The 25,732-nt window shown below is 39.4% G+C and overlaps 3 protein-coding genes across 3 annotated transcripts; all 3 read left to right on the forward strand.

The window, feature by feature from the left end:
- Window positions 1–1,248: 1,248 nt before the first annotated feature.
- Window positions 1,249–6,912, forward strand: LOC115752660 (KH domain-containing protein HEN4). Its single transcript, XM_030690931.2, has 8 exons — window positions 1,249–1,308; window positions 1,342–1,999; window positions 3,522–3,956; window positions 4,527–4,778; window positions 5,004–5,399; window positions 5,517–5,593; window positions 5,889–6,000; window positions 6,073–6,912. The coding sequence occupies exons 2-8, from the start codon at window positions 1,355–1,357 to the stop codon at window positions 6,211–6,213; spliced, it is 2,058 nt and encodes a 685-aa protein (XP_030546791.2). The 5' UTR covers window positions 1,249–1,308; window positions 1,342–1,354; the 3' UTR covers window positions 6,214–6,912.
- Window positions 6,913–7,307: 395 nt separating this feature from the next.
- LOC115752662 (mannosyl-oligosaccharide 1,2-alpha-mannosidase MNS1) lies at window positions 7,308–15,701 on the forward strand. The gene is made up of 14 exons (XM_030690933.2): window positions 7,308–7,920; window positions 9,261–9,308; window positions 9,760–9,942; window positions 10,183–10,295; window positions 10,576–10,641; window positions 10,766–10,937; window positions 11,684–11,773; window positions 12,191–12,315; window positions 12,496–12,561; window positions 13,770–13,878; window positions 14,021–14,119; window positions 14,498–14,578; window positions 14,689–14,859; window positions 15,022–15,701. Exons 1-14 carry the CDS (start codon window positions 7,756–7,758, stop codon window positions 15,277–15,279), a joined length of 1,746 nt encoding a protein of 581 aa, XP_030546793.2. The 5' UTR covers window positions 7,308–7,755; the 3' UTR covers window positions 15,280–15,701.
- Window positions 15,702–17,587: 1,886 nt separating this feature from the next.
- LOC115752663 (metal tolerance protein C4) lies at window positions 17,588–25,439 on the forward strand. The gene is made up of 13 exons (XM_030690934.2): window positions 17,588–18,042; window positions 18,165–18,225; window positions 19,465–19,597; window positions 19,708–19,763; window positions 20,180–20,294; window positions 20,400–20,457; window positions 20,577–20,695; window positions 22,006–22,125; window positions 22,416–22,517; window positions 22,649–22,721; window positions 23,778–23,845; window positions 24,205–24,265; window positions 24,379–25,439. The coding sequence occupies exons 1-13, from the start codon at window positions 17,727–17,729 to the stop codon at window positions 24,501–24,503; spliced, it is 1,407 nt and encodes a 468-aa protein (XP_030546794.1). The 5' UTR covers window positions 17,588–17,726; the 3' UTR covers window positions 24,504–25,439.
- Window positions 25,440–25,732: the final 293 nt, after the last annotated feature.

Below are 25,732 nucleotides of genomic sequence, written 5' to 3' on the forward strand. Positions count from 1 at the left end.
TCAATTTGAGGGTGTATGTTTGAATAAAAGTGTTTTTTAGGAGCTCGTTTTCCAAACTTTAACCCGTTTGGTTCGCATAAAATGATAAGTCAACCGAAAGCGCTTTTCAATGAACGAAAATATTTATTCATAAAATGAGGAAAGTGAATTCCCCAATTTAAAGAGGTGAAATACTTTTCGGAATTGTTCATATCGAATTTTCGTATTTCAATATTTTATTTATTTATTATTTTTTCTTTTCTTTCCCTTGGCCGACGGCGGGCCTTAGCAATGGCTCGTGACTGGCCATAGGCGCAGGCCAGCTAAGGTTGACCTCATTGGCGAGCTCGAGCCTCACTAGTCTCGAGCAAGGCCAAGCCTCGTCGGCCCGTGCCTTTGGCGAAGCGAGCTAGTGTCTCGCCGGATTTCGGCCGGAAGTAAAAAATATAAAATAACTTAAAAATTCAATTTTCTTAATTGTGATAAAGTCATTAGATTGAAATCATTTTTCAAATGAGATTGAAACACCAAAAAAATAAAAATCACTCATATAGCACATTACAAAAGGAAAACTAATTATTTTTTTGAAAAATGATTTTTCGAAAAATATTTTTCTTTAGGATAGAGTTTTTCATTTTTGGAAAAATGTATTGGTCATCTTGACAAATCTCGTTAGGGAATGTTTGGTTCTAAACTCCATCTCGAACGTTTTGGGCGCACATACCGCGGTAGATAACATTCTAAGGCCTGAAGTTTTTCCACGTCATACTCTTTACCAACTCCTATGAACACGATAACTCGGTTTAACAAAATTTGGAGTAAGAGAAACCTAGTTAGAAAAGTACAAAACATGAGTGCTTGATTCAGACAAATTAAAAGCTCAAATACGCGATTGGAAAGAGCACCCATAGCTAGGGATGAGAAATGTATCTTTACCTTCTATAAAGAAGAAGTTACCGATCATCGTGAGAAGCTTAATTCTCTCCTATATATTTCGATTTACTCTTCTATATCAATTTCACCCGATTCGAGATTCTCTTTATTGGAATTAACACACTCGTCGAAATTGATAAGAACTTCGGTAGAAGAAGTTTGAGTTCGGTCTATGTGTGAATTGGGAAATAATGAGAGTCTTGGTTACATCGTTAGTCGATAATGTGAGATGGCAAAAGCTTTCTCGAGCTTGCACCCTCGTCGAAGGTATAACATAAGTCGGATTTGAATTGAATAATTTAAAGAGTTGTGAGAGTTCGGATGGAAATAGGATGTCGGAGCAGTGGGCATCTTTCCCCGACCGCACCCGATACGACAAGTCGTAAAAGTCCCGACGGTTCCTCGACGGCCGTGAGCACTCCACGGTGGCGGTCGCCTCCTCATGGACGCTCCCTTCGCCGCCAGGCGTCCGGCGCCGTCAGTTTGCACCGCCGCTTCGGAGCCCAACTTCGCTCCCTCTCAGTCCGTCGCCGCCGCCGTATTTAGGCTTCTATGCCCAGCAACTAAGGCTGGCGGCGTCGTTTCGGGCTCGCGCGACCTCGCCGGCGCGAAAGTTCGCGTCCTTGAAGAGCCTCCGTCAGCTTCCTCGCGCGACGATCGAGTGGTTCTCATATCCTCCACCGAATGCACCACCGCCAGTACGAACCTAGCTGAACCTGAAGGCAGACACAATCCGGCTCCGGGTTCTGAATTGGGCGGAGGTTTCAGCGCGCGTGCGAATGTGGGCGAGCGCGTGGAGCTGTCCCCAGCTCAGCGAGCTTTAGTTAGGGCTTTTGAGAAGATAGTTTTGGTGGAACGAAATAAGGTGGATGATGGGGCATCGAGTGATCCGAACCACAATTCGAGCCCTCATGAGAGTGGAAGTGGCAGGGGTTTTGTGGCGTGTAGGATGTTGGCGCGGAGTGATCAGGTGGATCGTCAAGTTCTTGAGAGAATTGAGAGCATTAGGCACGAGAGTGGGGCTTCCGTCACTGTATTGCCCTTGGATCATCCATCCTTTGCTTCTTCCAGGGATGAATTGATAGAGGTGCTGCTTGTTTCCGTTCTAGCCACTTGTAATTGCTTGCTCGTATGATTGCATTTACACTTTATTGTGCTGCTTGCAAATTCTTAGGGCTCCTTATGCTCATATATTATCTAGATTTCCCAAACCCTTTGGTGCTGTTATAAGTTGAATGTCGCGGACAGTAGGGTGATAATGAATTTGCATTCTAACACGTTTGGTGGGTTTTAGGATTGATGGGGTGCGGATGAGCAGTAAAGAAAAAGGTCCTTGATTTTGCTCTTACTATGTAGTTTCGCAGAGCTCCTTATGCTCATATACTATCTAGAATGCTGAAGCCGCTGAACCCTTTGCTGTTGTTGCAAGTCGAATGTCGTGGACATTTGGGTGATGATGAATTTGCATTTTAACACTTTTGGTGGGTTTTAGGATTGATGGGGTGCGGATGACGAGTAGAGAAAAAGGTGCTCAATTTTTCTCTTGCCATGAAGTTGTGACTGAAAATGTGCCTGAGGGTTAGAGATAGATGTTTTGGGAAGCAAAAACAAACACCATTGAGTTTAATCTTCTCAAACATGTCAATATTGTCGGCTACCATAGCTTTGTGTAAAATTGAACAAGGCTTAATTAGGATTCTGTATCTTAACACCTTAGTAGTTGATAAACTGGCAGTTTTTGTTGCTTATATTGGTATGTGCAAAATGTGCAGAAAGGCAGATGAGAGAGAAGTGTCTCAAGTTTTGATTTTGTTGCTCTGTGAATGAAAATAAGGCCAATTCCTGGACAAGTATTGGCAATAAAACTTTTCTACTGCTTGGAGATAGTTACAAAGTTGTGTTAGCAACAGAAGATGAAAATGAAGCACAAGTTTAATCTTCTTCCGAGATATCTTCTGTTGTATCAGCTGTAAAGTTATGAGCTTTAAATTAAGCCCTGGAAATATGTGATATGGATGTAGGAAAGTTATGTGAAATTCACTTGGAAGTAATGGGAATGGTCACTTAATCTTGCATTTCTTGTTGGTTAAAAAACGAAGCTTCAATTTTTCCTTTTTTTTTTTTTAATCTCTCAAGTTAGTGAGTGCTTCTGTGTGTTTTCTGCCCTTACTGGTCACAAAATTAACTACTCTGAAAAAAATATTGCATTGGCAATAATATGGATTATATTTTATAGCTAGAGAGAATAGTGAGAGAAGAAATGCCAACAAAGATGAACATTAGCATGAAAATTGGAGCATTCCACGGTGAAGCGTTGTGGTAAGTTTGTTGAAGGAATCGTGGCAAATTAAGTTTGTTGTGAGAATAATTGAGTATTAAGTTGTGTGACCTTTAATATAGTGAACTACATTAATGGCATTAGTCTGAGACGTGGCAGTAGATTATATGAATACAATACAAGTAAAAAGGCCTTTTCCTCTTATTGTATGTGGCTGAGATGCGATTGACGTTTGTCTGCTTTCTCTTGTATAATGTGTGGCTCCTCATTAAATAATCCTTATATGGTAATTACTTTGCGCATGCGTCTTAATTATGATAATCTGATACAGATTACAGGAAATTTCTCAGCTGTGAAGAAAGCACTCCTATCTGTTTCAAGCTGTCTTCAGGAAAACCCTAGGGCTGATTTAGCCAACTCAGGTGCCACAACCGCTAAAGTTTCCGGAGGTTTGCCTTCTTCAACATCTTCTCATATGGATCCTTTTCCTAAAGAGGGCCATCCATTTGGGCGACATGCCGCTGATCATCTATCCATGGGTTACCCTCCTTTTTCTGGGCCTGAGGTCATCGGAGCCAACCGTAGGATGGTGGTGGAAGAGGAGGTTGTATTTAAGCTGCTATGCCAGCGAGAAAAAGTAGGCAGCGTGATTGGTAAAGGTGGCTCTGTAGTTCGTGCCATGCAAAATGAGACTGGTGCTTTTATCAAAGTTGCTGATGGTTCGCCTGATTCAGATGAGAAAGTCATTATAATTTCTGCACGAGAGGCATGTTCATCCGACTCTATAGTTGAAATCCGTTTGCTGTTTTTGCCTTGTGAGCCCTCTTTCTTAGATTTTTTTGTTTCCATAGTACTTTGTTAGATGTTCTACAGCGACAGCTATCAAGCCTTATTCAACTAAGTGGAGTTTGCAGATTCTTAGATGTTTTGTAATCTAAAATATTTCTCTCATGAATGCTCTTGAATGAGTGTGCATCTATAGCATATCTTCCTTATGAGAAACATATGTGGAGATTTAAGGAGTGAAGGATATATGGTTAAATAATTGCGTGAATCTTGTGGAGCAGTGGTTTTCGAGAAGTAAATAGGATAGTCAAATTTACTAACTGATTGTTTTGCTCTGGGTGAAATTATACTTGTGACTGGCGAGGACTTCATCTGGTATGCCAGTGTAAAACCTGCAATTGCGGGCAGTACTAGATTTGATATCTTTTTCTGCAATAATTGTTGCATCTCTGTGGATTTTAGAGCAGCAGGATTGTGACCACGTCAGCTGCATCTATTCCATTCCAAGTCTGTCAACAACTTACCTCTTCTTTCTCGCCGTTCATTTCAGAACTCGGAGCAAATACGTTCTGCTGCACAGGATGCTGTCATGCGCGTGCATCACAAAATCACAGAGATTGGATTTGAACCTGGAGTTGCAGTTATTGCTAGGCTTCTTGTGCCTTCTCAGCAGATAGGTTTCTTGGTAGGCAAAGGAGGTTTTTTCATCAATGAATTGAAGAGGGCTACTGGTGCTGGTATACGAGTTTTTGTGAGAGAACATTCTCCGAAGTTTGACTCACACTATCATGATGTTGTGCAGGTAATGTGTGATTCTTGACTTAACCAGTCTGCTAGTCTTGTTTCCCCTTTATCACGGAAATGTTAAAAGTGACGTGCTCTTGAATCTAATCTGTAGCGTAAATCTGCCTGATTCTGCTAGGTAAGATAATCAACTTTCCATCCATCAGTTGATATTCTGGGGGAGATGTTCATACGTATCAAATTAATGCAGCTTATGATGTTGAAAGCTGGGTGGTTTTGGCAGGTCGTGGGAAACTTGCATGCTGTACAGGATGCTCTGTTTCATATAACTGGCAGAATTCGTGAGACCATATTCTCAATGAAATCCCCGCGTTCAAACTTTGCTGCCCCACCACACTTGCCTCCCTTCAATGAAATGCCACCCCCATTTTCCAGGCCGAGGCATAACCCCCAGTCTCCAGGCCGCTACCCACATTCTCCAGGCCGTTATCCACACCCTCATGGAATGGACCGTCCTATCCCTGGCCCGCCACCCTTTGATTTACAGCCTCCATTTCCTCATGGAGTGGACCGGAGCTTTCCGCCTAGAGAGCATATTCCGCATCCTTATGGGGGTGACAGACCAGCTTATGGACCTCCATTTGACAGACCACCTTCACCAAGAATGTGGACTCCACAAGTATGTTATTTTCACCTTTCAAAAAAGCCCGTATCCCCAATAAACTTGCGAAAGAAGAAGATTTATCTATCAAATCTTACATCTGGAATTGATTTCTGTTGGTTGGAGTTATTTTAGGGTTTCAGTGGCAGTCATCCTAGGGGAATGCCTGAATTTGGTTCTGGTAGGCCTCCAGGAAGTTGGCCTTTTGGAAGGTAATGCCCTTTTTCTATGTTGCTTAGTCAAATACCAACTGAATAAATGCGTCTGCCCGGGAGGTTGAACTACATGGTGAATCAATTAAAGTAATGCAGGAACAACAAAAATAGAATAGTGTTGTCAAATCTGCAGGGACTTAAATCTATATTTTTGAACATGACTGCAGTTATGGCGCATGTCTTGGACACGATGTTTGTGTGTGGTGTTTGGATCACTGTGTTCAGAAAGTTCTCCCTGTTTATGTTTTTGTCTGATCCTCCCGGCTTTCTGTTAATGAATCTGTATGATCAGTGGAAATCCAGGCCCCATGTTGACGAGCACATCGGTTGAGATTGTGATCCCGCAGAATTTGTTAGGGCATGTACATGGAGAGGATGATAGCAATCTGAATCAGATCAGACAGGTAAGCAGATGTTTAAGTCCCCGAGAATAAGATTAAATGTGTCGCAGCCTCATTGACCCTCGGTGATCGCAGATTTCAGGTGCGATGGTGGACATTCATGATCAAAAGCAAGGGGCTTCTGAAGGCGTTGTAGTGGTGTCCGGAACAGGTGACCAAGTCCGAGCTGCTCAGAGCCTAGTCCATGCTTTCATTTTATGCGGACAGACATCCTGACCCTGTTCAGGTCTAGTCTGGCGAAAGCCAATAATACATGGGGAAATGTCTCTAAAATGGAGCAGTTGCGAACCTCAAGCAAATTGTATATACTGTTCAGTTTGGGATTGTTGTCATTGAGTGTGTCTGCTGTTCTTGATGGAGATGGCTAGTCTGTTTCTTAGTTTATCCATATTGCAAAAGATTTGAAGAGGAAGAGGTATCTCTGTTCGTTGATGTAAATGACGGCCGGGACATTTGGTTGTCGAGATCATATTCTATCTGGTAACCCGGTTCCTTGCTCGAGTATAAATTTTTCTCTTTACCCCGGCTCTGTGCTTCGTTCCATTTCACTGGAGGAACAAAAGCGATGCAAAGTGCTTAGGAGATCCGAGGGTCGGTATGGGATTGGTCAAAGCGGACAAATCCCATAGAGAGTGCTCGTACATCTACGACGCTGGCTTCCTAAGTCCACTATCCTAAAGTTCCACCGAGAGTGCGCAGAATGGGATGCACCAGTGGTTGGATTGCCGTCCACTTCAAGGCTAGAAAATCGGCCCAACCACAATTTGTTTGACCAGCATGAGTCGGGACATATCGGTGGACCTTGACTCGGACTTGGCTCTTCGCAGAAACTTCATTGTCAAAGTCGTCGTTCTCTTCAGAAAATCATAATTACTACCCATCACAAACGTGTCAAATAAAAGCTCTCCCTTCAAATAATGATCATTTGCACTTCGATATTTTGCGAAAAATATGAATCAAATACCCAAAAAAATCGAGTTCGCTAAGTTTAGTTGTATTACAAATGGCGTATCTAAGTCGAGGACGATTTATATATTTTTATTATGTTAAAAAAATGGAGTTGGGATTAATTTTCATTTCGAGAAAAAAAAAATCAACAAGAGAAGGTAAATTTGTGATTAATGCCACTGCACTAGAATGGGGATGGCGGGCTCTTCCTTAACAATCCCAACCCCAACATGTCTCCAGTTGCAATAGGCACGCGTGAATGTTAAATATCAAGTACAGAAGATAATTAGTAAGTTTAATAATGATTAGTCCAAAATCCTAATTTTCGTTTTCGTGTTCCTTCAAGGATTGATCAATGTTCCTCTCTCTCTCTCTCTTGCTGGGACAGGGACCAAGCTATCTATCTCTCTCCTAGATCTGGACGAAGTCAAAATTTCTTCGTTCCCTGTGTCTCTTTCTCTCTCTGCTTGCTTGTTTACTCCGTCCCCATTTACATCGTTTACCTCCGAATCTAAGCAGAGATCCATTTAATCTGTGATCACCCATATACTGGAGGCGAGATTGTCCGCTTTCCTTTTTATACTTTTGTTGTTCTAATTTCCCTCTTTCAGATTCTAGCTCTTCGGTTTTCTTGTTTCGCAACGCAAATATCCTTCCTTTGCTGGAAATTACGACGACCCAGAAGGTCTTTCCTTTGGTTTGGCCTTAAAGCTTGTCGCTTTTTCCGATGGTTTCTGATACCGTGTCGTGAATCTTGGTGGGTTTTGAGTGGAGTGTGCTTGCGGAGTTCGAGATCTGGCTGGTGATTAAATGGCTAGGACCAGATCGTCGTCGGCGTCGGCGTCGAGCGGGTGGAGGTACTGTAACCCCTCGTATTACTTGAAGAGGCCCAAGAGGCTGGCTTTGCTCTTCATTGGCTTTGTTTGCGTCACTTTCGTGGTGTGGGATCGCCAGACTCTTGTCAGGGAACACGAGGTACTTACAACTTGGCTCCTCAATTATCGTCTCTTTGGCTGACTTGTGGAAAAATCCGACTGCTTCAAGTGCTTGGGCTAATAATGCTTTCGGTTTCGACATCGATGATGCATACAATTAACTGCCAGATCTTTCAATGGGTTTTTGTTCCTTTTACTGGATACTCTTGTTAATCTTGTGAGGGTATTACAAAAATATTAAGGTTCCAAAAGGAAGTCCTATTTAGGGTGTTAGATTTCGTGCTTAATGAGCGAAAAACGAGTGAGGTTTGCCTTCAATTAGTGGAGCAACTGATGATGAACCCATTGGCCTAGTAGTTACTGTAGCAGATGAAACAGGAACGGATGTCTAAGCTCCTACAAAATGGGAGATGTCGCCTTTATCACAAAGCTTTTTTTGGAACAAACCAAGGCAATCAATTGTAGTGTAGTGGTTTTGTATCCATTTCTCTATGCAATCACTGGCAAGTGTTCCTTTGTGGCCATTGGGTAGGTGGTCTGTCTATGGGTGAATATCTGCGGGCAATCACGCTGACAGATGACTAATAAGAATAGCATAAGAATGACTGTATTGCCATTAACGTTTGCAATCTCATGCCAATTGTATTTTCTATCCTTAAACTTCACTAGCTTTCTTCTACAGAAGGCATTTAAAGTGGGAATTAACTACTTCCGTAAATGATCTTATGGCCAGTGATCATTATGCTGGCTGCTGCTTTGTACTGTAAAGGTACAGATGTCCACCATGGGGTCGGTGATAGACTCGAGTTTGGGTTATTTGGCAAATGGAGAAAGTTCCTTTAAGACATAATTTCTATAGAGCTAGCTGTTATCACTGGATGAGCTGGCCATGCTTCTAAAGTATTTAGGTTTCTGTTGCAAATTATGGGAGTCAGCAAATTGACAAGTGCCTCCTTCAAGGAAGGTTATTGTGGTCTATAGCACCTAAAAACCGTTAAAAATGAGAGATAAGTGCTAATAAAAGAAAAGATTGGCGAGATGCCTAGGAGCTTATAACATGATACACGACCAATATTGCCTTTGTTACATTAAGGTAGATTAGCAAACGTTTACTTGACACATTGCCTCTTGACTAGAAAGATTGATTGCTTTTTTTTACCTCTGGGACCTCCATAGCACTTCCCAGTGTGATGCATGAGTAATTGAACCTTTCATTCTTTTTGAGATGGTCGATAGCACAATGATACAACGGAGAGCTGAAATTGAACAATGTGTATATTTGCTGTTTCCCCTCACTGAAATTTGCAACATGATGTCCTGCTTTGGGTTGAAACTCATTTTGGAATCTTGTTGTAGAATGATGGTAATTCTGCTTTGCAGGTAGATATTTCAAAGTTAAAAGAAGAAGCAAAGGAGTTGCGGAATCTGGTAATATTTTTAACTGCTAAGGCTTCCTATTGTTGGCCAACTTTGGATCCCATATTTCTAGTTCCTTTTCTTGTCTTTACCAGTATATTTTTTAACTTTGCAGCATGATACACATAGTTTATGGTCATAGTTCTGCAGGTTTTCTATATTGAGATCTGTAAACTTGTCATCCATTATTTAATGGAGCTTGTGAGTTGGAGAGAAACACTTAAAAGTGTTCTCTAACTTTTAATCATACCTGATGTTCTCTTTCTGTTTTAATCTTCCACCTGTAACAAGCCCCCAACCCTCAAAAAAGAAAAAAGAAGAAAGAAAAACAAAAAGCTACAGCTGAATCTCCTTGGACATTGCATTTTGCTCTCTGGCGCATTCTTTAATATTGAAAGGACATTGCTTTGTGAAGTATTTTGGGTATGGTATGCATTGCCTGACTTCAAACTTTTGTATTCAGGTGGAAGAGTATAAATCTAAACATGGAGACGTGGTTGAGAGACGCAAAGATGGTGATTCATCCAAGAAATTGGCTCTTCCAGTTGAGCCCATTGATGATGAACGGAGGGAGAAAGTGAAAGAGGCTATGCTCCACGCATGGAGCTCATATGAGAAATATGCGTGGGGAAATGATGAGCTTCAGGTGTGCAGTTTATTATTATGGTTAAAAAGAGAATAGATGAATGGGCTGAGTAAATTTTGCTTTATTTAGTGCCCAGCTTTCTACTGACCAGCAAGTTGCTCTATGGTGCATGGATCATTTGTTGTTGCCTATGCATATTTTTTAATTACAAACTTGCCATGAATTACTTGTCCGCACCCTTTTCCTGGTTGTCTTTTTCTTGGGTACCTAGTTTCAATTTTTTCTTCTTTTCATTTGCAGCCACAGTCAAGGCAAGGAGTGAACAGTTTTGGTGGCCTTGGCGCAACTCTTGTAGATTCCCTTGATACACTGTATATTATGGGACTGAAAGAGGAGTTTCAAAGGGCAAGAGAGTAAGTTTTAACTTCAGTCAAGTGCCTTCTGACAGTTACCTTCTATCATGGAGTGCAATGCATGTGTCCATTTCAAAGTCTATAATCTATGGAAGCAATCCTTCCTTTTAAAGGGGAAGCATAGCTCATGGTTTAGTAGGTGGGTATTGTGTTTTGGTGGTTATCTGTAATGTTGAGCTAATGACAGGTGTTTGACGCCTCATTTTTCCTTTTGTAAGATTTGTGATTCAACCTTTACACGTTTTATTCAAAGGTTGATTTTTGTTGCCTCTTGTTGCAGGTGGGTTGCAAATTCTTTGGATTTTAACAAGGATTATGAGGCTAGTGTTTTTGAGACAACCATAAGGTTATTTTAGAAGATTTCTTTTGTGTTCATTTAAGTGATCTTTATTCAATAACAGAAATGCGTTCTATTTGTTGGAAGCAAATAGCATATCGATACTGCTTCTGCTGATACATTGCTCCTTTAGGGTTGTAGGCGGACTTCTGAGTGCTTATGACCTTTCAGATGATGAAGTTTTTCTAGAGAAGGCTAGAGATATTGCGGATAGGCTTCTGCCTGCATGGAATACACCCTCTGGGATTCCATACAACGTTATCAACTTGGCGCGTGGGAATGCACATAACCCTGGATGGACTGGGGTAACCTTTCATTTTGTTTTTTTCCATTGAATTGTAGAAGTTTTCAAGTCTTTTCTGAGTACCTTCTATTTGGCTTTTGCTTTTCCCATGGGTTTATGTATCAAATTGGTTGGAACCATTGTTTTTGGCATGCTTTAAAAGCAATCATTGTCTCATGCAGTGTTTAGATCTGTTCCTTCCACCGCTTATTTTCTCTGGGTTTCTTCATATATTTTTCTGGTGAAAGTTAATAATTTTCGCTTTTGTAGTCAATTGAGGTGCAATTAATTTTTTGCCTCAGTTTGTTTGCTGAAGTTACTAGGTAGGCCCTCCGCTAGTTTACCTCCATCGGATGCATTCATTATAGTTGGCTTGATTAGTAACCTATGTTTGTCATGTCCTTTGGAAGTTTAATCATTAAGATATCTGTTAGAATAAATAAATATTACACCGCGTCTTCATCTAACAGTTTAAGCTTTTAAAACAATTCGTAGTGGTCCCACAAAATCTTACATGGTATCAATGCAAAAGGTCTAGAGTTCAAATTTTTTTAGGTCCCTATTTGTCTCCCCAATTAAATATTTCCGTGCTTAGTACTAGGAAAAAAGACCATACTAAGCATGAGAGGGAGTGTTAGAATATAGATATTAAACCGCGCCTTCATCTAACAGCTTAAGCTTTTAGAACAATTGGCAATGGTCCCACAAAATTTCACAATATCCATACGAATTGTTGATCTGATTAATTTGCATTCTTTATGCTTTCAGGGAAACAGTATCCTGGCCGATTCTGGCACTGAACAGCTGGAGTTGATTGCTCTTTCTCAGAGAACAGGAGATCCAAAATATCAGCAGAAGGTATATGCATAATATTTGTAAGACTATGTTTGTGATAAGTGAAGTACTTCCACATTCTGTGCTCATATAAAAATTACAAAAAGCCAGGTGTGTGTGTATGCTGGCCAATAAATGGCTTATTATTTCTTCTGTAGCTTCTACCTGTGCTCATCGAAAGGATCTTCAAGGATGATGAAGAAGTTTCTTTTTTGAACATCTTATATGTTGTTTGGTGCTAAATCATTTCTATGTTGGATTTCATGATGATTGAAAGAAACTTCTATTAGCTGATTTACTTGGGATCTGGTCTTCCTTCAGAATGGTTTTGTTGGTGTATGATCACTGAAAAGGGAAACATAGAGCATATCTTTTTGTTCTTTCGTTTTTTCAGGTTAAACTATGGTTACTTTTCAAATAGATAATGTGCTGATGTATCAGGCGGAGAATGTCATATCTGCACTTAACCGAAGCTTTCCAGATGATGGTTTGCTGCCCATATACATTAATCCTGAGAGTGGCACATCTTCTTATTCAGCCATAACCTTTGGCGCCATGGGGGATAGGTACTAACATTATGCCATGAATATGATCACAATTTCTTTTCACAAACATGATCCTGTACAATCAACTTCAAGCTTCTAATGAACCTCATTTGGAGAATACTATGTTTTGGCACTAACAATTTCGAAGAGGCATTTTAGTAGCCTAGCGAGTCAATGACCTGGTTGAAACTCTTTCTGCAGCTTTTATGAATATTTGCTCAAAGTTTGGATACAAGGGAATAAAACTGCAGCTGTAAGGCCTTATAGGTGAGAACTTTTAGTTGCTTCGTATAGTTTGGTGTTTATTTTTATGCTCGCTTATGACTGCAAGGTATTGGTCAGCTTATATCTTTTACAGTTTTTAATTAATGATGTGATCGTCACCAAATTTGCTTGCAAAGTTTTACTTTTTCTCACCTGAATAATTAAAATTGTATGCACCATAATTTTTTTGAGAACTAATCACCTATGTGATAAGATTTTCCTTGAGTGTCAGCTGACCTTCATCTTTAACTTTTTCTTGGTAGATTTCACAATATCTGTGGCGATATAAGCTTTTGCCATCCTTATGTTATGTCAATGGTTTTGAGGATTTCCTAATTGCCAACTCGACATTTTTATTGAGCATTATTTACCCTCACCTTTTAGCGGTAGATGCTATAGTTAGTATGTTGCGTAACTTTTTGTCATCCTTTACGAATGCAACCTTTAACTGCATAAAATCTGTTTTTCAATGAAATTTTTTAAAAAAAATCTGTTTTTAATTCTCTGCAGAAGTTTTTTCCTGAAAATTGTGGAGTAAATATGTTGGTAGGCTGTGGAATAGTAGGCACTAGTCATAAAGAGTTGGTTTTTAGTGGGTTGCACATATCAGAAGTGGCTTACTATTGCCATAGTCTAGAGCACCTAAAATGGTACTTTTGTTTGAGGATAAGAACTTTCAGACTCGCCCAATGCAAAAGTTTTGGTCTCTACTGTTTGATTGTGGGTAAAAAATAATGTTTTTTGTCTTCTGATTTGGCTAAAACAGTAATTTACCCTGATTTTTGCAAAAGTTTTGGTCTCTACTTGTTTCCTTGTGCTCTACTTGTTTTCTTTTTTTTTTTTATATTTCAAACATGATTTTTTGTTTTTCCCCTGATTGAAGTCCGAGTTTAATTGTATAGCAAGTGATAGAATAATTAAACATTAAACTGCGCTTTCATCTAGTATTTTAAATTTTTAGAACAATTGGCAGGGGTCCTACAATATCTCACATGATATTATAGTAGGAGGTCCTAAGCTCAAATCTTTCCAGGCACTTATTTGTCTCCTCAATTATATATTTCCACGCTTAGTACTAACAACTTGAGCTTTTACAACAGTTGGCAATGGTAACCACAAAATTTCACAGCTAAGTTTTAACAACGTATTTACAATCATTATATCTTTTGGCTATTTTCTCTTATCAAGTCTGTTGGAAAACTGGGAAGCAGGGAAATGTGGGAAAGATCAATGAAAGGTCTTTTGAGCTTGATTCGGAAAACAACACCATCATCTTTTACCTACATCTGTGAGAAGAACGGGCCCTCTTTAACTGACAAGGTGATATATGGTTCTCACCTGCAGTGCTGCATTGATTTATGTCCACGTATCTCAGTTTTGGATTATTATTATATTGATAAGTATACTATCACATGCTCAAGATTATTTTCTTTACTTTAACTTGTTCTCCAAATTGTTGCAGATGGATGAACTGGCATGCTTTGCTCCAGGTATGCTGGCTTTAGGATCATTTGGATATGGCCCAGAGGAGTCGCAGAAGTTTCTGTCTCTTGCAGAAGAGGTAGCGGCGTAGCACTAATTTTGTAGATATTGTCCCGGTTCATGTTGCAATTGTTTTTGCGCAAACTATGTACACATTCATAAATACTCCAGATACCGTGAGGTAACCTTTTAGGCCTAGAGCATTAACTGTTACAGAACTAACAGATGAGCAATAGTATAAGATTCTTGTATCAGTGACAAAACTATATGAATCTTATCATCTGCGTCCAGGTTGTACGGTGAACGAATCGCTTTAGGGTCTGTTTATGGAAGGGAAATCAAAGACATTGTTTTTGTATGGGACAGAGAAGTGAAACTGAATGCATAATTCGCCTTGATCATCCACATCCATGACTTGTTTTGCTTCTTGGAGTCTGATTAAATCCTTTTGATGCAGCTTGCGTGGACCTGTTATAACTTCTACCAGTCCACCCGGACAAAATTAGCAGGCGAAAACTACTTCTTTCATGCTGGGGAGGTAGTTGTGCTTTTTAGTCAAATTACTGCTTTCCTAGGATATTCTGGAGCTTTCTTTCACATATGTAGGGACTTACAGGAGCTTTCTTTCACGTATGTTGGGACTTACAGGACATGAGTGTGGGTACATCGTGGAACATACTCAGACCAGAGACAGTTGAGTCGCTCTTTTACCTCTGGCGCTTGACTGGTAACAATACCTACAAGGAATGGGGTTGGAATATATTCCAAGCCTTTGAAAAGAACTCTCGTGTAGAAGCAGGATACGTTGGGCTCAAAGATGTAAGGGTTTCTTAATCTATGATCGTCTTTCGTCTTTCCTAATGCCCTATTTTCAGAAAATTTTTTTCCTGGGGCTAAAGTTTTGATTTTTTCCGCTTTCACCTCCAAGACGATGTTTTCCTAAATCACTCACAATTGTCATCTATTCTCCGGCTTTACCAGGTTAACACTGGAATCAAAGACAACATGATGCAAAGCTTCTTTCTCGCGGAGACACTTAAGTATCTCTACCTCCTATTCTCCCCCTCTTCAGTCATTTCCTTGGACGAATGGGTGTTCAACACAGAAGCGCACCCCATCAGAATCGTACCAAGGAACGACGCGATGAATCTTGCGAAACCGGACGAGCAACAGAAGCCGACGATTAGGTTGCGCAACAGGAAGGCGGGCCGATCACGAGTAGGTGATTACAAAAATTAGATGTCCCAAGCAGGCAAACTGGTTCAGTCCGCCAGTTTGTAAATTTTGGTTGCCCTACAGTTCGGGGGTCCCCATTAGAAGAAGAGAAGATTCGATGTGGTAGCGATGAGTCAAACAGCCTCACGGCGAGGATGGCGTAATGTATAGGCTACAGGCTATTTCCACAGTCATTGTTTCCGAGGGACGGGGTATCTCCCTAATGCCTACACGAGTCTATTTTTTTTGGGGTGAGAGACCCATTTCTTACTTTGGAACTGATCTGCGACTCCCCTTTTCCTAGCTCATCAGACTGTGAATTCCTTTCTATATCTGACTTTTGACAGGATTACAATATGTAATGAGAAGAGCAGGTGATTATTGTCAATGTTTTGCCGACGGTTTAGTCGTTCTCGTGATAAAAAAATCTCGTTTGGCTGTTGATTTTTCGAGTTTCTCCGGCTTATACTACGCATTCTTCAAAGAGATTGTATTGTTCACTAACTTTCGTTAAGACCCTACTAAAGAATATCAAAGCTAGAAAATTCGTGGTGCTTGATGAAAATCACCCCCTCCCTCTCTCTCCCTTATGGTTGCCTTAAGAACAAGTAAAATTTCCTTATATTCACCCTTTTTTTTATTTTGGATTGTGCATGTGAAAATGACACGTGAGTTGCTGAGTACACATGAAATGACACGTCGAATTTTTTTTTTAACAGTACCAATTTGATGGGGTCGGATTTGGATCTCATCAGAATATGGAGTGTATTAATTACACTGAAAAATTCATAATAAAGGTATTTTTTTTTTATGAAAATCAATTTTAATGAAAATAATTAGTTTTTATTCATTTGATGGTAAGAAAATATTTTTTGCTTCTCATCTTTTTTTTTTTTTTTTTTATCTAAGCTCGTTATTTTCAGTTTATAATTTTTTTGGGATATATCAATTAGTTTTCGAAAAAATATCAAATAAGAGCTCACAGTGCCCTCATTATTTCAAATGAGGGCATGTTTGACCCAAAAAAAAAGAAAAGATAATGACCCGAAATGGTTATGACTGTTTCAAATAAGAGTTTGACCTCGCGAGTAGATATTTTAGTCAAAATACAATTTTAACTTAATTTTTAGTTAAATTAAATTAAAAAAATGAGAAAACTAAAAGTTAAAACACAAAAAAAAGGAAACATAGGCGCCATGCCACCGTCCACAGGCGGAAGGTCCTTCCACCTGTTTTTATTTTTATTTTTTAATTTTTAGAAAACAAAAGAAGGAAAAAAATGAGGAAAAAATAAAATATAAATATAAATGATAAAAATACCCCTAACCAGCTGTTGAGATGCTTTTTGAGATTGATATGACGGAAACAATTTCCACTTCAGGCCATTAAAAATAATAAGGATATTTCAGGCTTTTATTTGAAATAAAATTCACTTCAAATCCTTATTTTAAAAAATGAGTGCATTTCGGACTCTTATTTGAAAATTTCCTTTAAGCTCCATTTATTTCAAGGAAAACAACTTTTCGGAAAATATTTTTTGAATTTTTCAACGTCTGATTTACAAAAAATAAGCTAATCTATAAAAGCATTTTTCTCCCATGAAAAAAACTACTTCAAATGGAGGGAAATTATTTTTCTCTTTTCGAGGAGAAAAAAAACATTTTCATCATCTTTCTTTTTAATTAAATTTTTTACTTTATTTTTTTTAAAATTTAAATTTTTTATTTTATTTTATGTTATTTTCCCTTCTTCTCCTTCGGCCGATCGCTAGCCACGGCCGGCCTAGATCGAGGCCGGTTAGGGGACACCGATCTTGAGCGAAGCCGGGTGAGCCGTTGATGGCCTCAAGCAAGGCTCGAGCTCACCTGCGGCGGGTGGTCGACGATCGGCGGAAAACAGCAATAGAAAAAAAAACATAAAAAATAATAAAGTAAAAGAGAACAAAGGAAAAAAATAAAGATAAATAATTAAAACACTAAAAATTTGATTTTTTTAAAAAAAGATAAAAAAAAATAAAATTGAAAAATAAAAAAAAAAATTATTGAATGGAGTGCATAGAGGCAAATTAAATCTAATTTTTAATACCAAATAACGAAAAATATTTTCTTAGTTTTTTTTAATATTTCAGTTAAATACCAAAAAATATAATTATTTTATTTAAAAAAATAAGAAAATATTTTTATTAATTTTTTGTGAAACGGACGGAGCCTTAATTTTCCGTCGCTAGAGTTGAAAAACCAACTTTTCGAAAGCAGTATAAAAGAGAAGGAAAAGCATATGCTCTGTGAGGCGACCCTCTCTCTCCTCCAAGTGAAGCGAACCACCTCTTTTGACCAATTTCTCCTCCTCGTCCTCCCTCCTCTGGGCATGGAGTGGCGCTTCAGATTGAAGAAGAGCGAGAAGGAAGCTCTCTCTCTCTCTCTAAAATGAAGTGAAATTTGCGGTGGTAAGGACGGACTGCGGAGTCTCCGATGAGATCGCCGTTCGGACTTCTTCTCCTCTCTCGCCTGCGTCAACGTCACTCTCGCCTCTCTTCTTCTTACCCTTCTTTCTCCCTCTTCCCCGCCGGCGGCGACGGCCGGAGCCCCGACGGCAATGCCCCTCCCCTCCCATCACCTCCCGGCTCCTTTCTGTGCCCCGATCATCCGTTGACGCGATCTTCGCTCCCTATATTCAACCATGGTTTTTGCTCTGGCCCGTCGGGACGCCCGGTCTTGGCCCGTTCGCTCGCGCCCTACGCTGGTCGCCATCATTACCATCACCACCACCAGTGCTGGTCTTATCGCAGTATGTCCCGCTCAGTTAGCTGTTTCGTGATGGTTTCCTTTGTATTCTGCGAATTTAATCTGGTTTATTCTTTTTTTGAGTTTTGCTCCTGGCTTACTTTGTGACGATGCTCAAATATGTAGACTTTTTCACGAGAGCCAAGCAAAAGCATTTGACGAAGATAAATATTAGCGATGAACACAGGTACTGCGGTCTCTTCCTTCGCCGTTCCTCATTGCCTTGTCGTGCGTTGGTTTGGTTTGGTGCTGCATTGCGCGATTTGCTTGTCGTAACAGTGGTTGGGTTTGGTGAGTTGGTGCCTGGGCCTAGTATGGCCCTACATAGGGAGAGAGAGAAAGCTATATGGCCTTTGATGCAGTGTAGTGGTAGTGGATTTCGAAATTGTATCACTGCGTGGTCCTTGGATTAGGGAATGGCAACTTTTTATCTTTTGGAATGATCAGAGAATGTGGCATCTCAAGTATATGGTGAATCCATTTCTAGTGCTTGTTTGGGATTAACAGGCCATTAAATTTTCTTTGGTTGTTCCAGCTACAGTTCTTTCGTGGGATCTTTTATTTTAGGTTGCCATTACTCTTGAATTAGAGAATTCAATGAATTGGGTTGGAAGATTGACGTGTGAGAGATGCTTATAGAAGGACTAAACAAAGGAGCTCATAACAAAGTACCTCTAGTTGCAGCTTATGAGTGTAACTCGAATGCTTGGTGTTTGGTTATCCTTGTTCAAATATAAGAATTTTTGCAATACTTTGTCTTGTGGGAGAATCCATGGAAGTGATTATCATCAACTTATCCGAAAAGTAGTTCTCTTGAAAGATGTTTCACTTACAAAGAGGCAGTAAAATCTTTTGTTAATAAGCTATCCAAATAGAAAGAACTTGTCTGGCATGTGCTTATTTATCTTTCCTAAGATAGGCTGTCCTGTCCTCTTGCTTTTTAGTCATTTCTTTGAAATGATTAACTTGGTCTCTGCTAGTTCTGTGGCCAAAATACAATTGACGATGGGAAAAGTTGTCATTGTTGATTGCTAGTCCCTTTTTCCATATGTGAAACACAAGAAAATGCTGAAACCTTTTTCGAAATGTGATATATGATTCGCTTGCTCTTAATGGATCCCATTTCACCCTTGAGAATTCCTCTTGCTGATTCCCGTTCTTGCTTCATGTTTTTAAGTAAATGGGCCGGTTCTCCTGGTTGCTTCTCCTTGATACTTCTTATTACTGGTTAAGCTTAAGTATACTGGGAATTCCATTGCCCAATGAATTGCAGCACAAATGTTACAGCCGTTTGATTGTGATGATCCCTATGTGTAGGTTTCTTATTATCTATTGATGCCTGAGTTACTAATAGATTAATTGTAGGCATAGTTCTCTTGCCTCGTAACACTTGTTTTCTCTCTGCCTGGCCCAATTGTTTAATCAGTCAACGAGCAGTGACAACTGCATTATGGTGTAACTTCCTTGTCTTCTCACTGAAGTTTGGAGTCTGGTTCGCAACCTCAAGTCATGTTATGTTGGCTGAAGTTGTTCATTCAGTTGCAGATTTTGCCAATCAGGTATCTTGTGACACTATTATCTGCAAGGATGTGTCGCTTTTTATCATGCTATTTACACTTGTCTTAATGGACGTTGAACACAGAGAAGCTAATCCTTGCTAATGTTGTAGGCACTTCTTGCATATGGTCTTACTAGCTCAAGGCGTGCACCTGATGCTTTGCATCCGTGAGTATTCACTTAATAAGTACCTTCATTGCATAGAAGTATTTTTTGCATCCTTCTTTGATATTATAACTATTGTATCATGAGTTCACTGTGACTTGGGATTTGCGTTTGTGCCTTTTCTATGAAAAGATCTTCCTTTGTATTTCCTTGGCTGTTACTTGGAAGAAATTTTTTTATATTTCCAACTTTATTAGTTGGGCTCTAAATCCAGCAGGAACCGAGTTCGATATTCCTTTGACATGATGTAGTGATTAAGTGGGGGCATAATTTCGATAGAAATTAGAAAAGGATTGTTAGAGCAGCAAAGTTTTGGTTCTATATAGGTTACGATCTTGTCAAACGTGCCGTGAGCTTCACCTGTATACAGAGATTCCTTCTACTTCTTAGTTTTCACTATGTTCTCTCATTTTCTGCAGTTACGGGTACTCAAAAGAAAGATTTGTTTGGGCTCTGATATCTGCTGTTGGCATATTTTGTCTTGGTTCTGGTGCTACGATTGTTAATGGAATTCAAAACTTGTGGATTGCACACGTAATCTTCTTTTATTTCTTATCATTTGCCATTCTTCTCAAGTTTTAGCCAGTTCATAAAATGGGTTAAGTTGTTTTTAATGTATAAGTTCATTGTCTTCTTTAGCCTCCAGAAAATATTCAATATGCAGCTTTAGTGATCGGAGGCTCATTCATGATTGAAGGTATTACCACTTACTATTTGTTTTGGGCTGCTACTTGTAATGAAATCACTGGTTCTTCATGGATCCAATGCTGTTTATCGATGCCAACAGTTTAAATAATCAAGGTTGCTGTTATGTAGGCGCTTCTCTCATTGTTGCCATACAAGCTGTCAAGAAAGGTGCAGCTGCAGAGGGGATGAAAGTAAGGGATTTTATCTGGCGTGGTCATGATCCCACATCTGTGGCAGTTATGACAGAGGTAAGAACTGCTCTTCTGCTACTGTTCTTTTGCTGGAGGAAGAATCTGAGGAATGGAGACATTCGGAATGCTTGGCAGGAAAGGTTGATAGATGGATTAAGGAAAAAGGAAAAAAACAAAAAACAAAAAAAAAAAGGAAGCGACTGATGTGTTGATGTAGCAAAGGATGTAAATACCAAAAGATCGAATCTAGGGTGTTCAATGCCAAAGATGTGTTTGGATCCATGCGTCTTGCCTGGCATTGTCGCATATAAAAAATGTGGAGATTATTGTGATGCTGATAAAGGATGGTGTCCTTATGCTTTCTTCTTGTGCTTCTAGTTTACTTGGGGTACTCAAAACGAACTTAACCTCATTTTAGAAGCTATGCAATGATTGTTGACCTCCTGTCCTCAACTTGCTCATTTAGATGATCAAAGATACTTGTCATTTGTCAATACTGATCTTTTCCTCAATAACTGTCAGTACATCATACTTAGTTATCCGGGTTGTTAATGAGCTTTCTTAGGTCAAATATGTTCTGTCCGAGAAGAAAATTAGGCCTGTGGAATATCTGCTTTTGTTGTATTTCCACTCACTGAGGAAAACTATTTTGTTGTGTTTGAGAGAGAGCTCAATCTCTGAAGTGGGATTTAATTATCAAGAAGCATTTGTTAATGAGTGGTTTTGGAGTATCTAGTATATTAACGAGAAATAGTATGCTTTAACCTCTACAATATCAGTGGCCGTCCTTGCCCCCATTAGGTTACTGGAGAAGTGATATTTAAAAATTTTAACTGTTCTTTGATGTGATTCACCTTAAAAGTTGATATAGTTCATTTCTTTTATGATGGACAATTCTGACATCAAATCAAGGTGCGAGTTATGTTACTACCATTGCTTTGTGTAGCATGGCATCTGAACTTAATGTGGCAAGAATTTTAGGTTTCTTGCCATAATCCTTAATCCTCCGAAGGCCATAAAATTAGTTCTTTTCACGCATTTCTTCTACAAGACATTTTTGTCCTATTGTAACTGAATTACTGGTTTCTTCTATATGCGTAGGCAATAGGCATCAAGATTTACTGGCAGTAGCTAAATGAAATTCACAATAGTTAGTGCATATCTCTCACCATTGCAAGGGACTAACTTTGTGTGACACTCCTTGGATCAATGGGAGGAAACTTCATGTATAATAAAATAAGGTCCGCTGATTGGTTCATGCTCATGTTGCTATATTATTTGATGAATTTATTCCTCACTGCAGTACATCTTCATAATGCCTAAAGTTTATTCTTTTACTTTCTCCATTTCTGTTTTTTAATATACAGGATGGAGCTGCAGTAACAGGACTTCTCATCGCTGCTGCATCATTGGTTGCTGTAAACACCACAGGCAATCCAATCTATGATCCCATCGGATCTATCATAGTTGGCAATCTACTTGGGATGGTATATTGCATCCATCCAATTTTTCGTGCTTAACTGTATCCAATTTTTAGTGAATGGAAGTGCAATTAGTACATTCCAATTATGTGGATTATGTCAAATGATGAACAGGTGCAATCATATTTTCGAGTAAAGAAGTCTATTGTGAATTTAAACTGCATATAAATTTCTTTTTCATGCTGAGAATCCCCAGTTCCTATAAGTTGCTGGTAGTAGTCTCAAAATTTGGTGTGAAGAGGAGGTAACAAAGTTAAACTTTCTGAAAGTGACTATCTCTTTGATTATATTGGCAGGTGGCAATATTTCTCATCCAGAGAAATCGACATGCCCTGATCGGTAGAGCAATGGACCAACATGATATGGAAAAGGTTCTTCGATTTTTGAAAAATGACCCGGTATAACTATGTTGAAGAGTTTCAATTTCAAAACTTACTTCACATTGTTTTGCACATTAACAAGGAAGTATCTCACCTAGCACTAGTGTTGGATCATTTTTTTTTTTCACAATTCAAAGCTCTTGTTGTAGGCTGTTGATGCTCTGTATGATTGCAAAAGTGAGGTGATTGGACCTGGGTTCTTCAGATTTAAGGCAGAAATAGGTGACTGTTCTGCTGCTTTTCTCTCACTTCATACTAAGATTAAAAAATTTTAAACATCGGAGAAGATGGCCTATTATTATTTTATGTTTCCGTTTGGAATTCACCTAGTTATTTTCATCTGCATATTTGGTAATGCATTATGCCTTCCACAAAGTCATTTACTCTTTAATGGATTTTCACATTTATGTATTATTAATGAGATGAGCGTCGTACTACCTCCTCTTTAGTTTTTTTCTTTTCCTGCACAGCTAAATAAAAAGAATCTTGTTCTTTTTTCATTTTACAACAAGGTGCAACTTTTTCTGGGGTTTTTGGTGAGTTTGACCTTGTATGTGCATATTTGGTACAACTCCGTAGTTTATCCCATAGTTTCTGACGAAGTTCTTGTCAATGGCTGTAGACTAGACTAGTGGGACTGAATGGTGCCTGCTTAATTCATGACTGCTGGTTGTTATTGGAGTCATCTACTTGTTTATGTGTCTGCTTTAAGGTTAATTATGTTTGCCCTACCATACATACAAACAAACATGATTTTAAATATGATGGATGCACGCACCATTGTCTTGATCTAGTGGCTAGTTCTAGACTCAGTGTTGAGAGCCTGAGACACGTTCACTTAGTTTTTAGATGTTTCAACCCAATGTACTATTTGCAGTGTTTAATAGCGTAGCAAGAATCTTGGTAAGGACGGGACTTGAACATTAACCAAGTTCTTATCAATAACTCTAGGATATTTCTGCAGCAATTTCTTTCCCACTGTTTGCATAGGTAAGAGTTGCTAGCCATTAGGATTCGTTCACATCGACATGCATAACTACATTTATCTCATCAGGTGAACTCTATCTTGAAATATCTTCTCGAAGTCATACTTCTACTCGTGTAAGTCATTATTGATGGATTTAAAGACAGGGCTGTGTGTTTCCTTTAGTGATAAATACGATGCTTTGTGCCCACAAGCCCTTGAGAATCAAAAGAAACCAATGACATTTTGGGATCTAAGTGAAAGTGTTGGTTCATGAATTTTGAGTTCATGGACTTGTGTTATCTCTTCTACAGATTTTAATGGGGTAGTGGTGGTACAAAATTATCTGGAGAGGACCGGGCGTGAGGAGTGGGCAAGACAGGTACATAAATTTCATTTTTTATCTGGCCACTTTTTATCATCACATCTGTTATTTGTCTAAACATGATATGTGCTGAATCTATCGAGTTTTTCTTTTGCGGAAGTCGCAAACTATTTCACGGCAAATTCTGATAATTTTTACACATCTGCAAGCTTACCTTACATAAGCCTGAACACTGATCGTATGATAGTAGGCGTTCGAGACTGTGATAAGCTATAAAGCAATGAAGTTTCCTGTGCACAGCCACAGATACTCAGTTCTGCCCCAATTTTTTTGGTCATTGGAGCACTCACTCTCTCTCTCTCTCATATATGTTCCTGGCTTTGATGGGTAACTTAATGAGAATTTTTCGTGCGCAGTTTCGTGAGGCTGCAAAACAGAAGGGTGAGAGCGCGCTGCTTGAGGTCATGTCACGCTATGGTATGTCTTGGGGAAAATGACTTCTCTCTGAAGTCAATGTCACTTCTGGTCATGATCTTTCTGAGATATTTTGATGTATCGTGTGATGAGCTACTTCTGGTTTCGACTTGCAGGTGAGGAAGTGGTTACAGCTCTGGGGAGCGAAGTAGATAGGTTAGAAAAGGAAATACAAGAGCTTGTTCCGGGTATTCGGCATGTCGACATTGAAGCCCACAACCCAATGGACCAATCTCCATGATCATTCATGTGGATTTGAAGCAGATCTGACCATTTTTCCCCATGAACGTGACTCAATTTTTGTCCGCAGGAAAGATCTGTATTGGGGTTTCCTTCACGCTCGAGTTTTTTTTTTTTTTTTTGGGCCGGGACTTGTAGGCTCCAGTTTTATCGCAAGGGGTCGACATCTTTGAATGCTCAAGAAGCCTTATTGTATTATAGTCCATGATTATTGATGTATAGTAGGAAGATGTGTTTGAAAAGGAGAAACGAAATCGTTAATAAGATCTCTCTCTCTCTCTGCCAACTTTTGTCCACTGTAAAAGGTTTCTTCGCGGTTGCTTCCCTTCCTCTACATGACAACTATTTCTGTTTTGAGAGTACACGCAAAGTTAGCAGAAAAGCCCATGCCAAGTGGGAATGAAGGAAATTTCCAAGAGCTTCATCCAGGTGTCGTGGAAATTTCATCAATCTTGCGCTCCATTTGCCACTGCTATACCAGCTCGTCTCCTATAAATTCACATGGCCGTTCATGATGCACAGACGAGAGATCTGACGTTGATCATACCGGAATGATGGGGGCGACGCCAGTGTTCGAAGTGAAAGAGACGGTAATGAAGAGCGAAGGAGCCGGCTCTCTCTGCTGTTACTGCGGAGGCCCCGTGATGGTGGCCACCTGTGCCGTCGAACTCCGGTTCTGTTTCATTCCCATTTCTCACAAAGTCAAGACCAAGTTCTACTGCATCATCTGCTCCACCCGCTTCGTTCCTGCTTGATGCCATCGATTGTTTCCTTCTCTTAAATTCTTTATTCTTCTCTTTGAAGTTGATTATTGTGTGCCCGAAGAGGATAAGATTGTACTCTATCATATAAGTGGAAAATAACATCGACAAAAAGGAAGAAGAGAGTTGAAAATAATAAGTCCTCACACAAATTGGAAAAGTGAGCATCTTTTGGTTATCTCTCATTGCATTTATCATGTAGGTTGGGTTTCGACCACACTTTGTGGTTCTAGAGGCGCTTGTGCAAATGCGTTCGATAAATTTTTTGGAGAACTTTTCGGAAATTCAATTATATTTGTAAAATCTTCTAAAATCCTTTAATTGAAGGCAGGTTCATAGAAGTTTTGGACTCTAAACATTTCCAGAATGATAATATATTTTTTGCTTTTGATTTTGCTCTCGCTGAACTTACAAAATTTCAACAACGCCTCGCCTCGTGTAACCCCAACAACACTGAGCGAGAAAAGGT

Source organism: Rhodamnia argentea, chromosome 2 (genome assembly GCF_020921035.1).
Source record: "Rhodamnia argentea isolate NSW1041297 chromosome 2, ASM2092103v1, whole genome shotgun sequence".
NCBI classification, from domain to species: domain Eukaryota; kingdom Viridiplantae; phylum Streptophyta; class Magnoliopsida; order Myrtales; family Myrtaceae; genus Rhodamnia; species Rhodamnia argentea.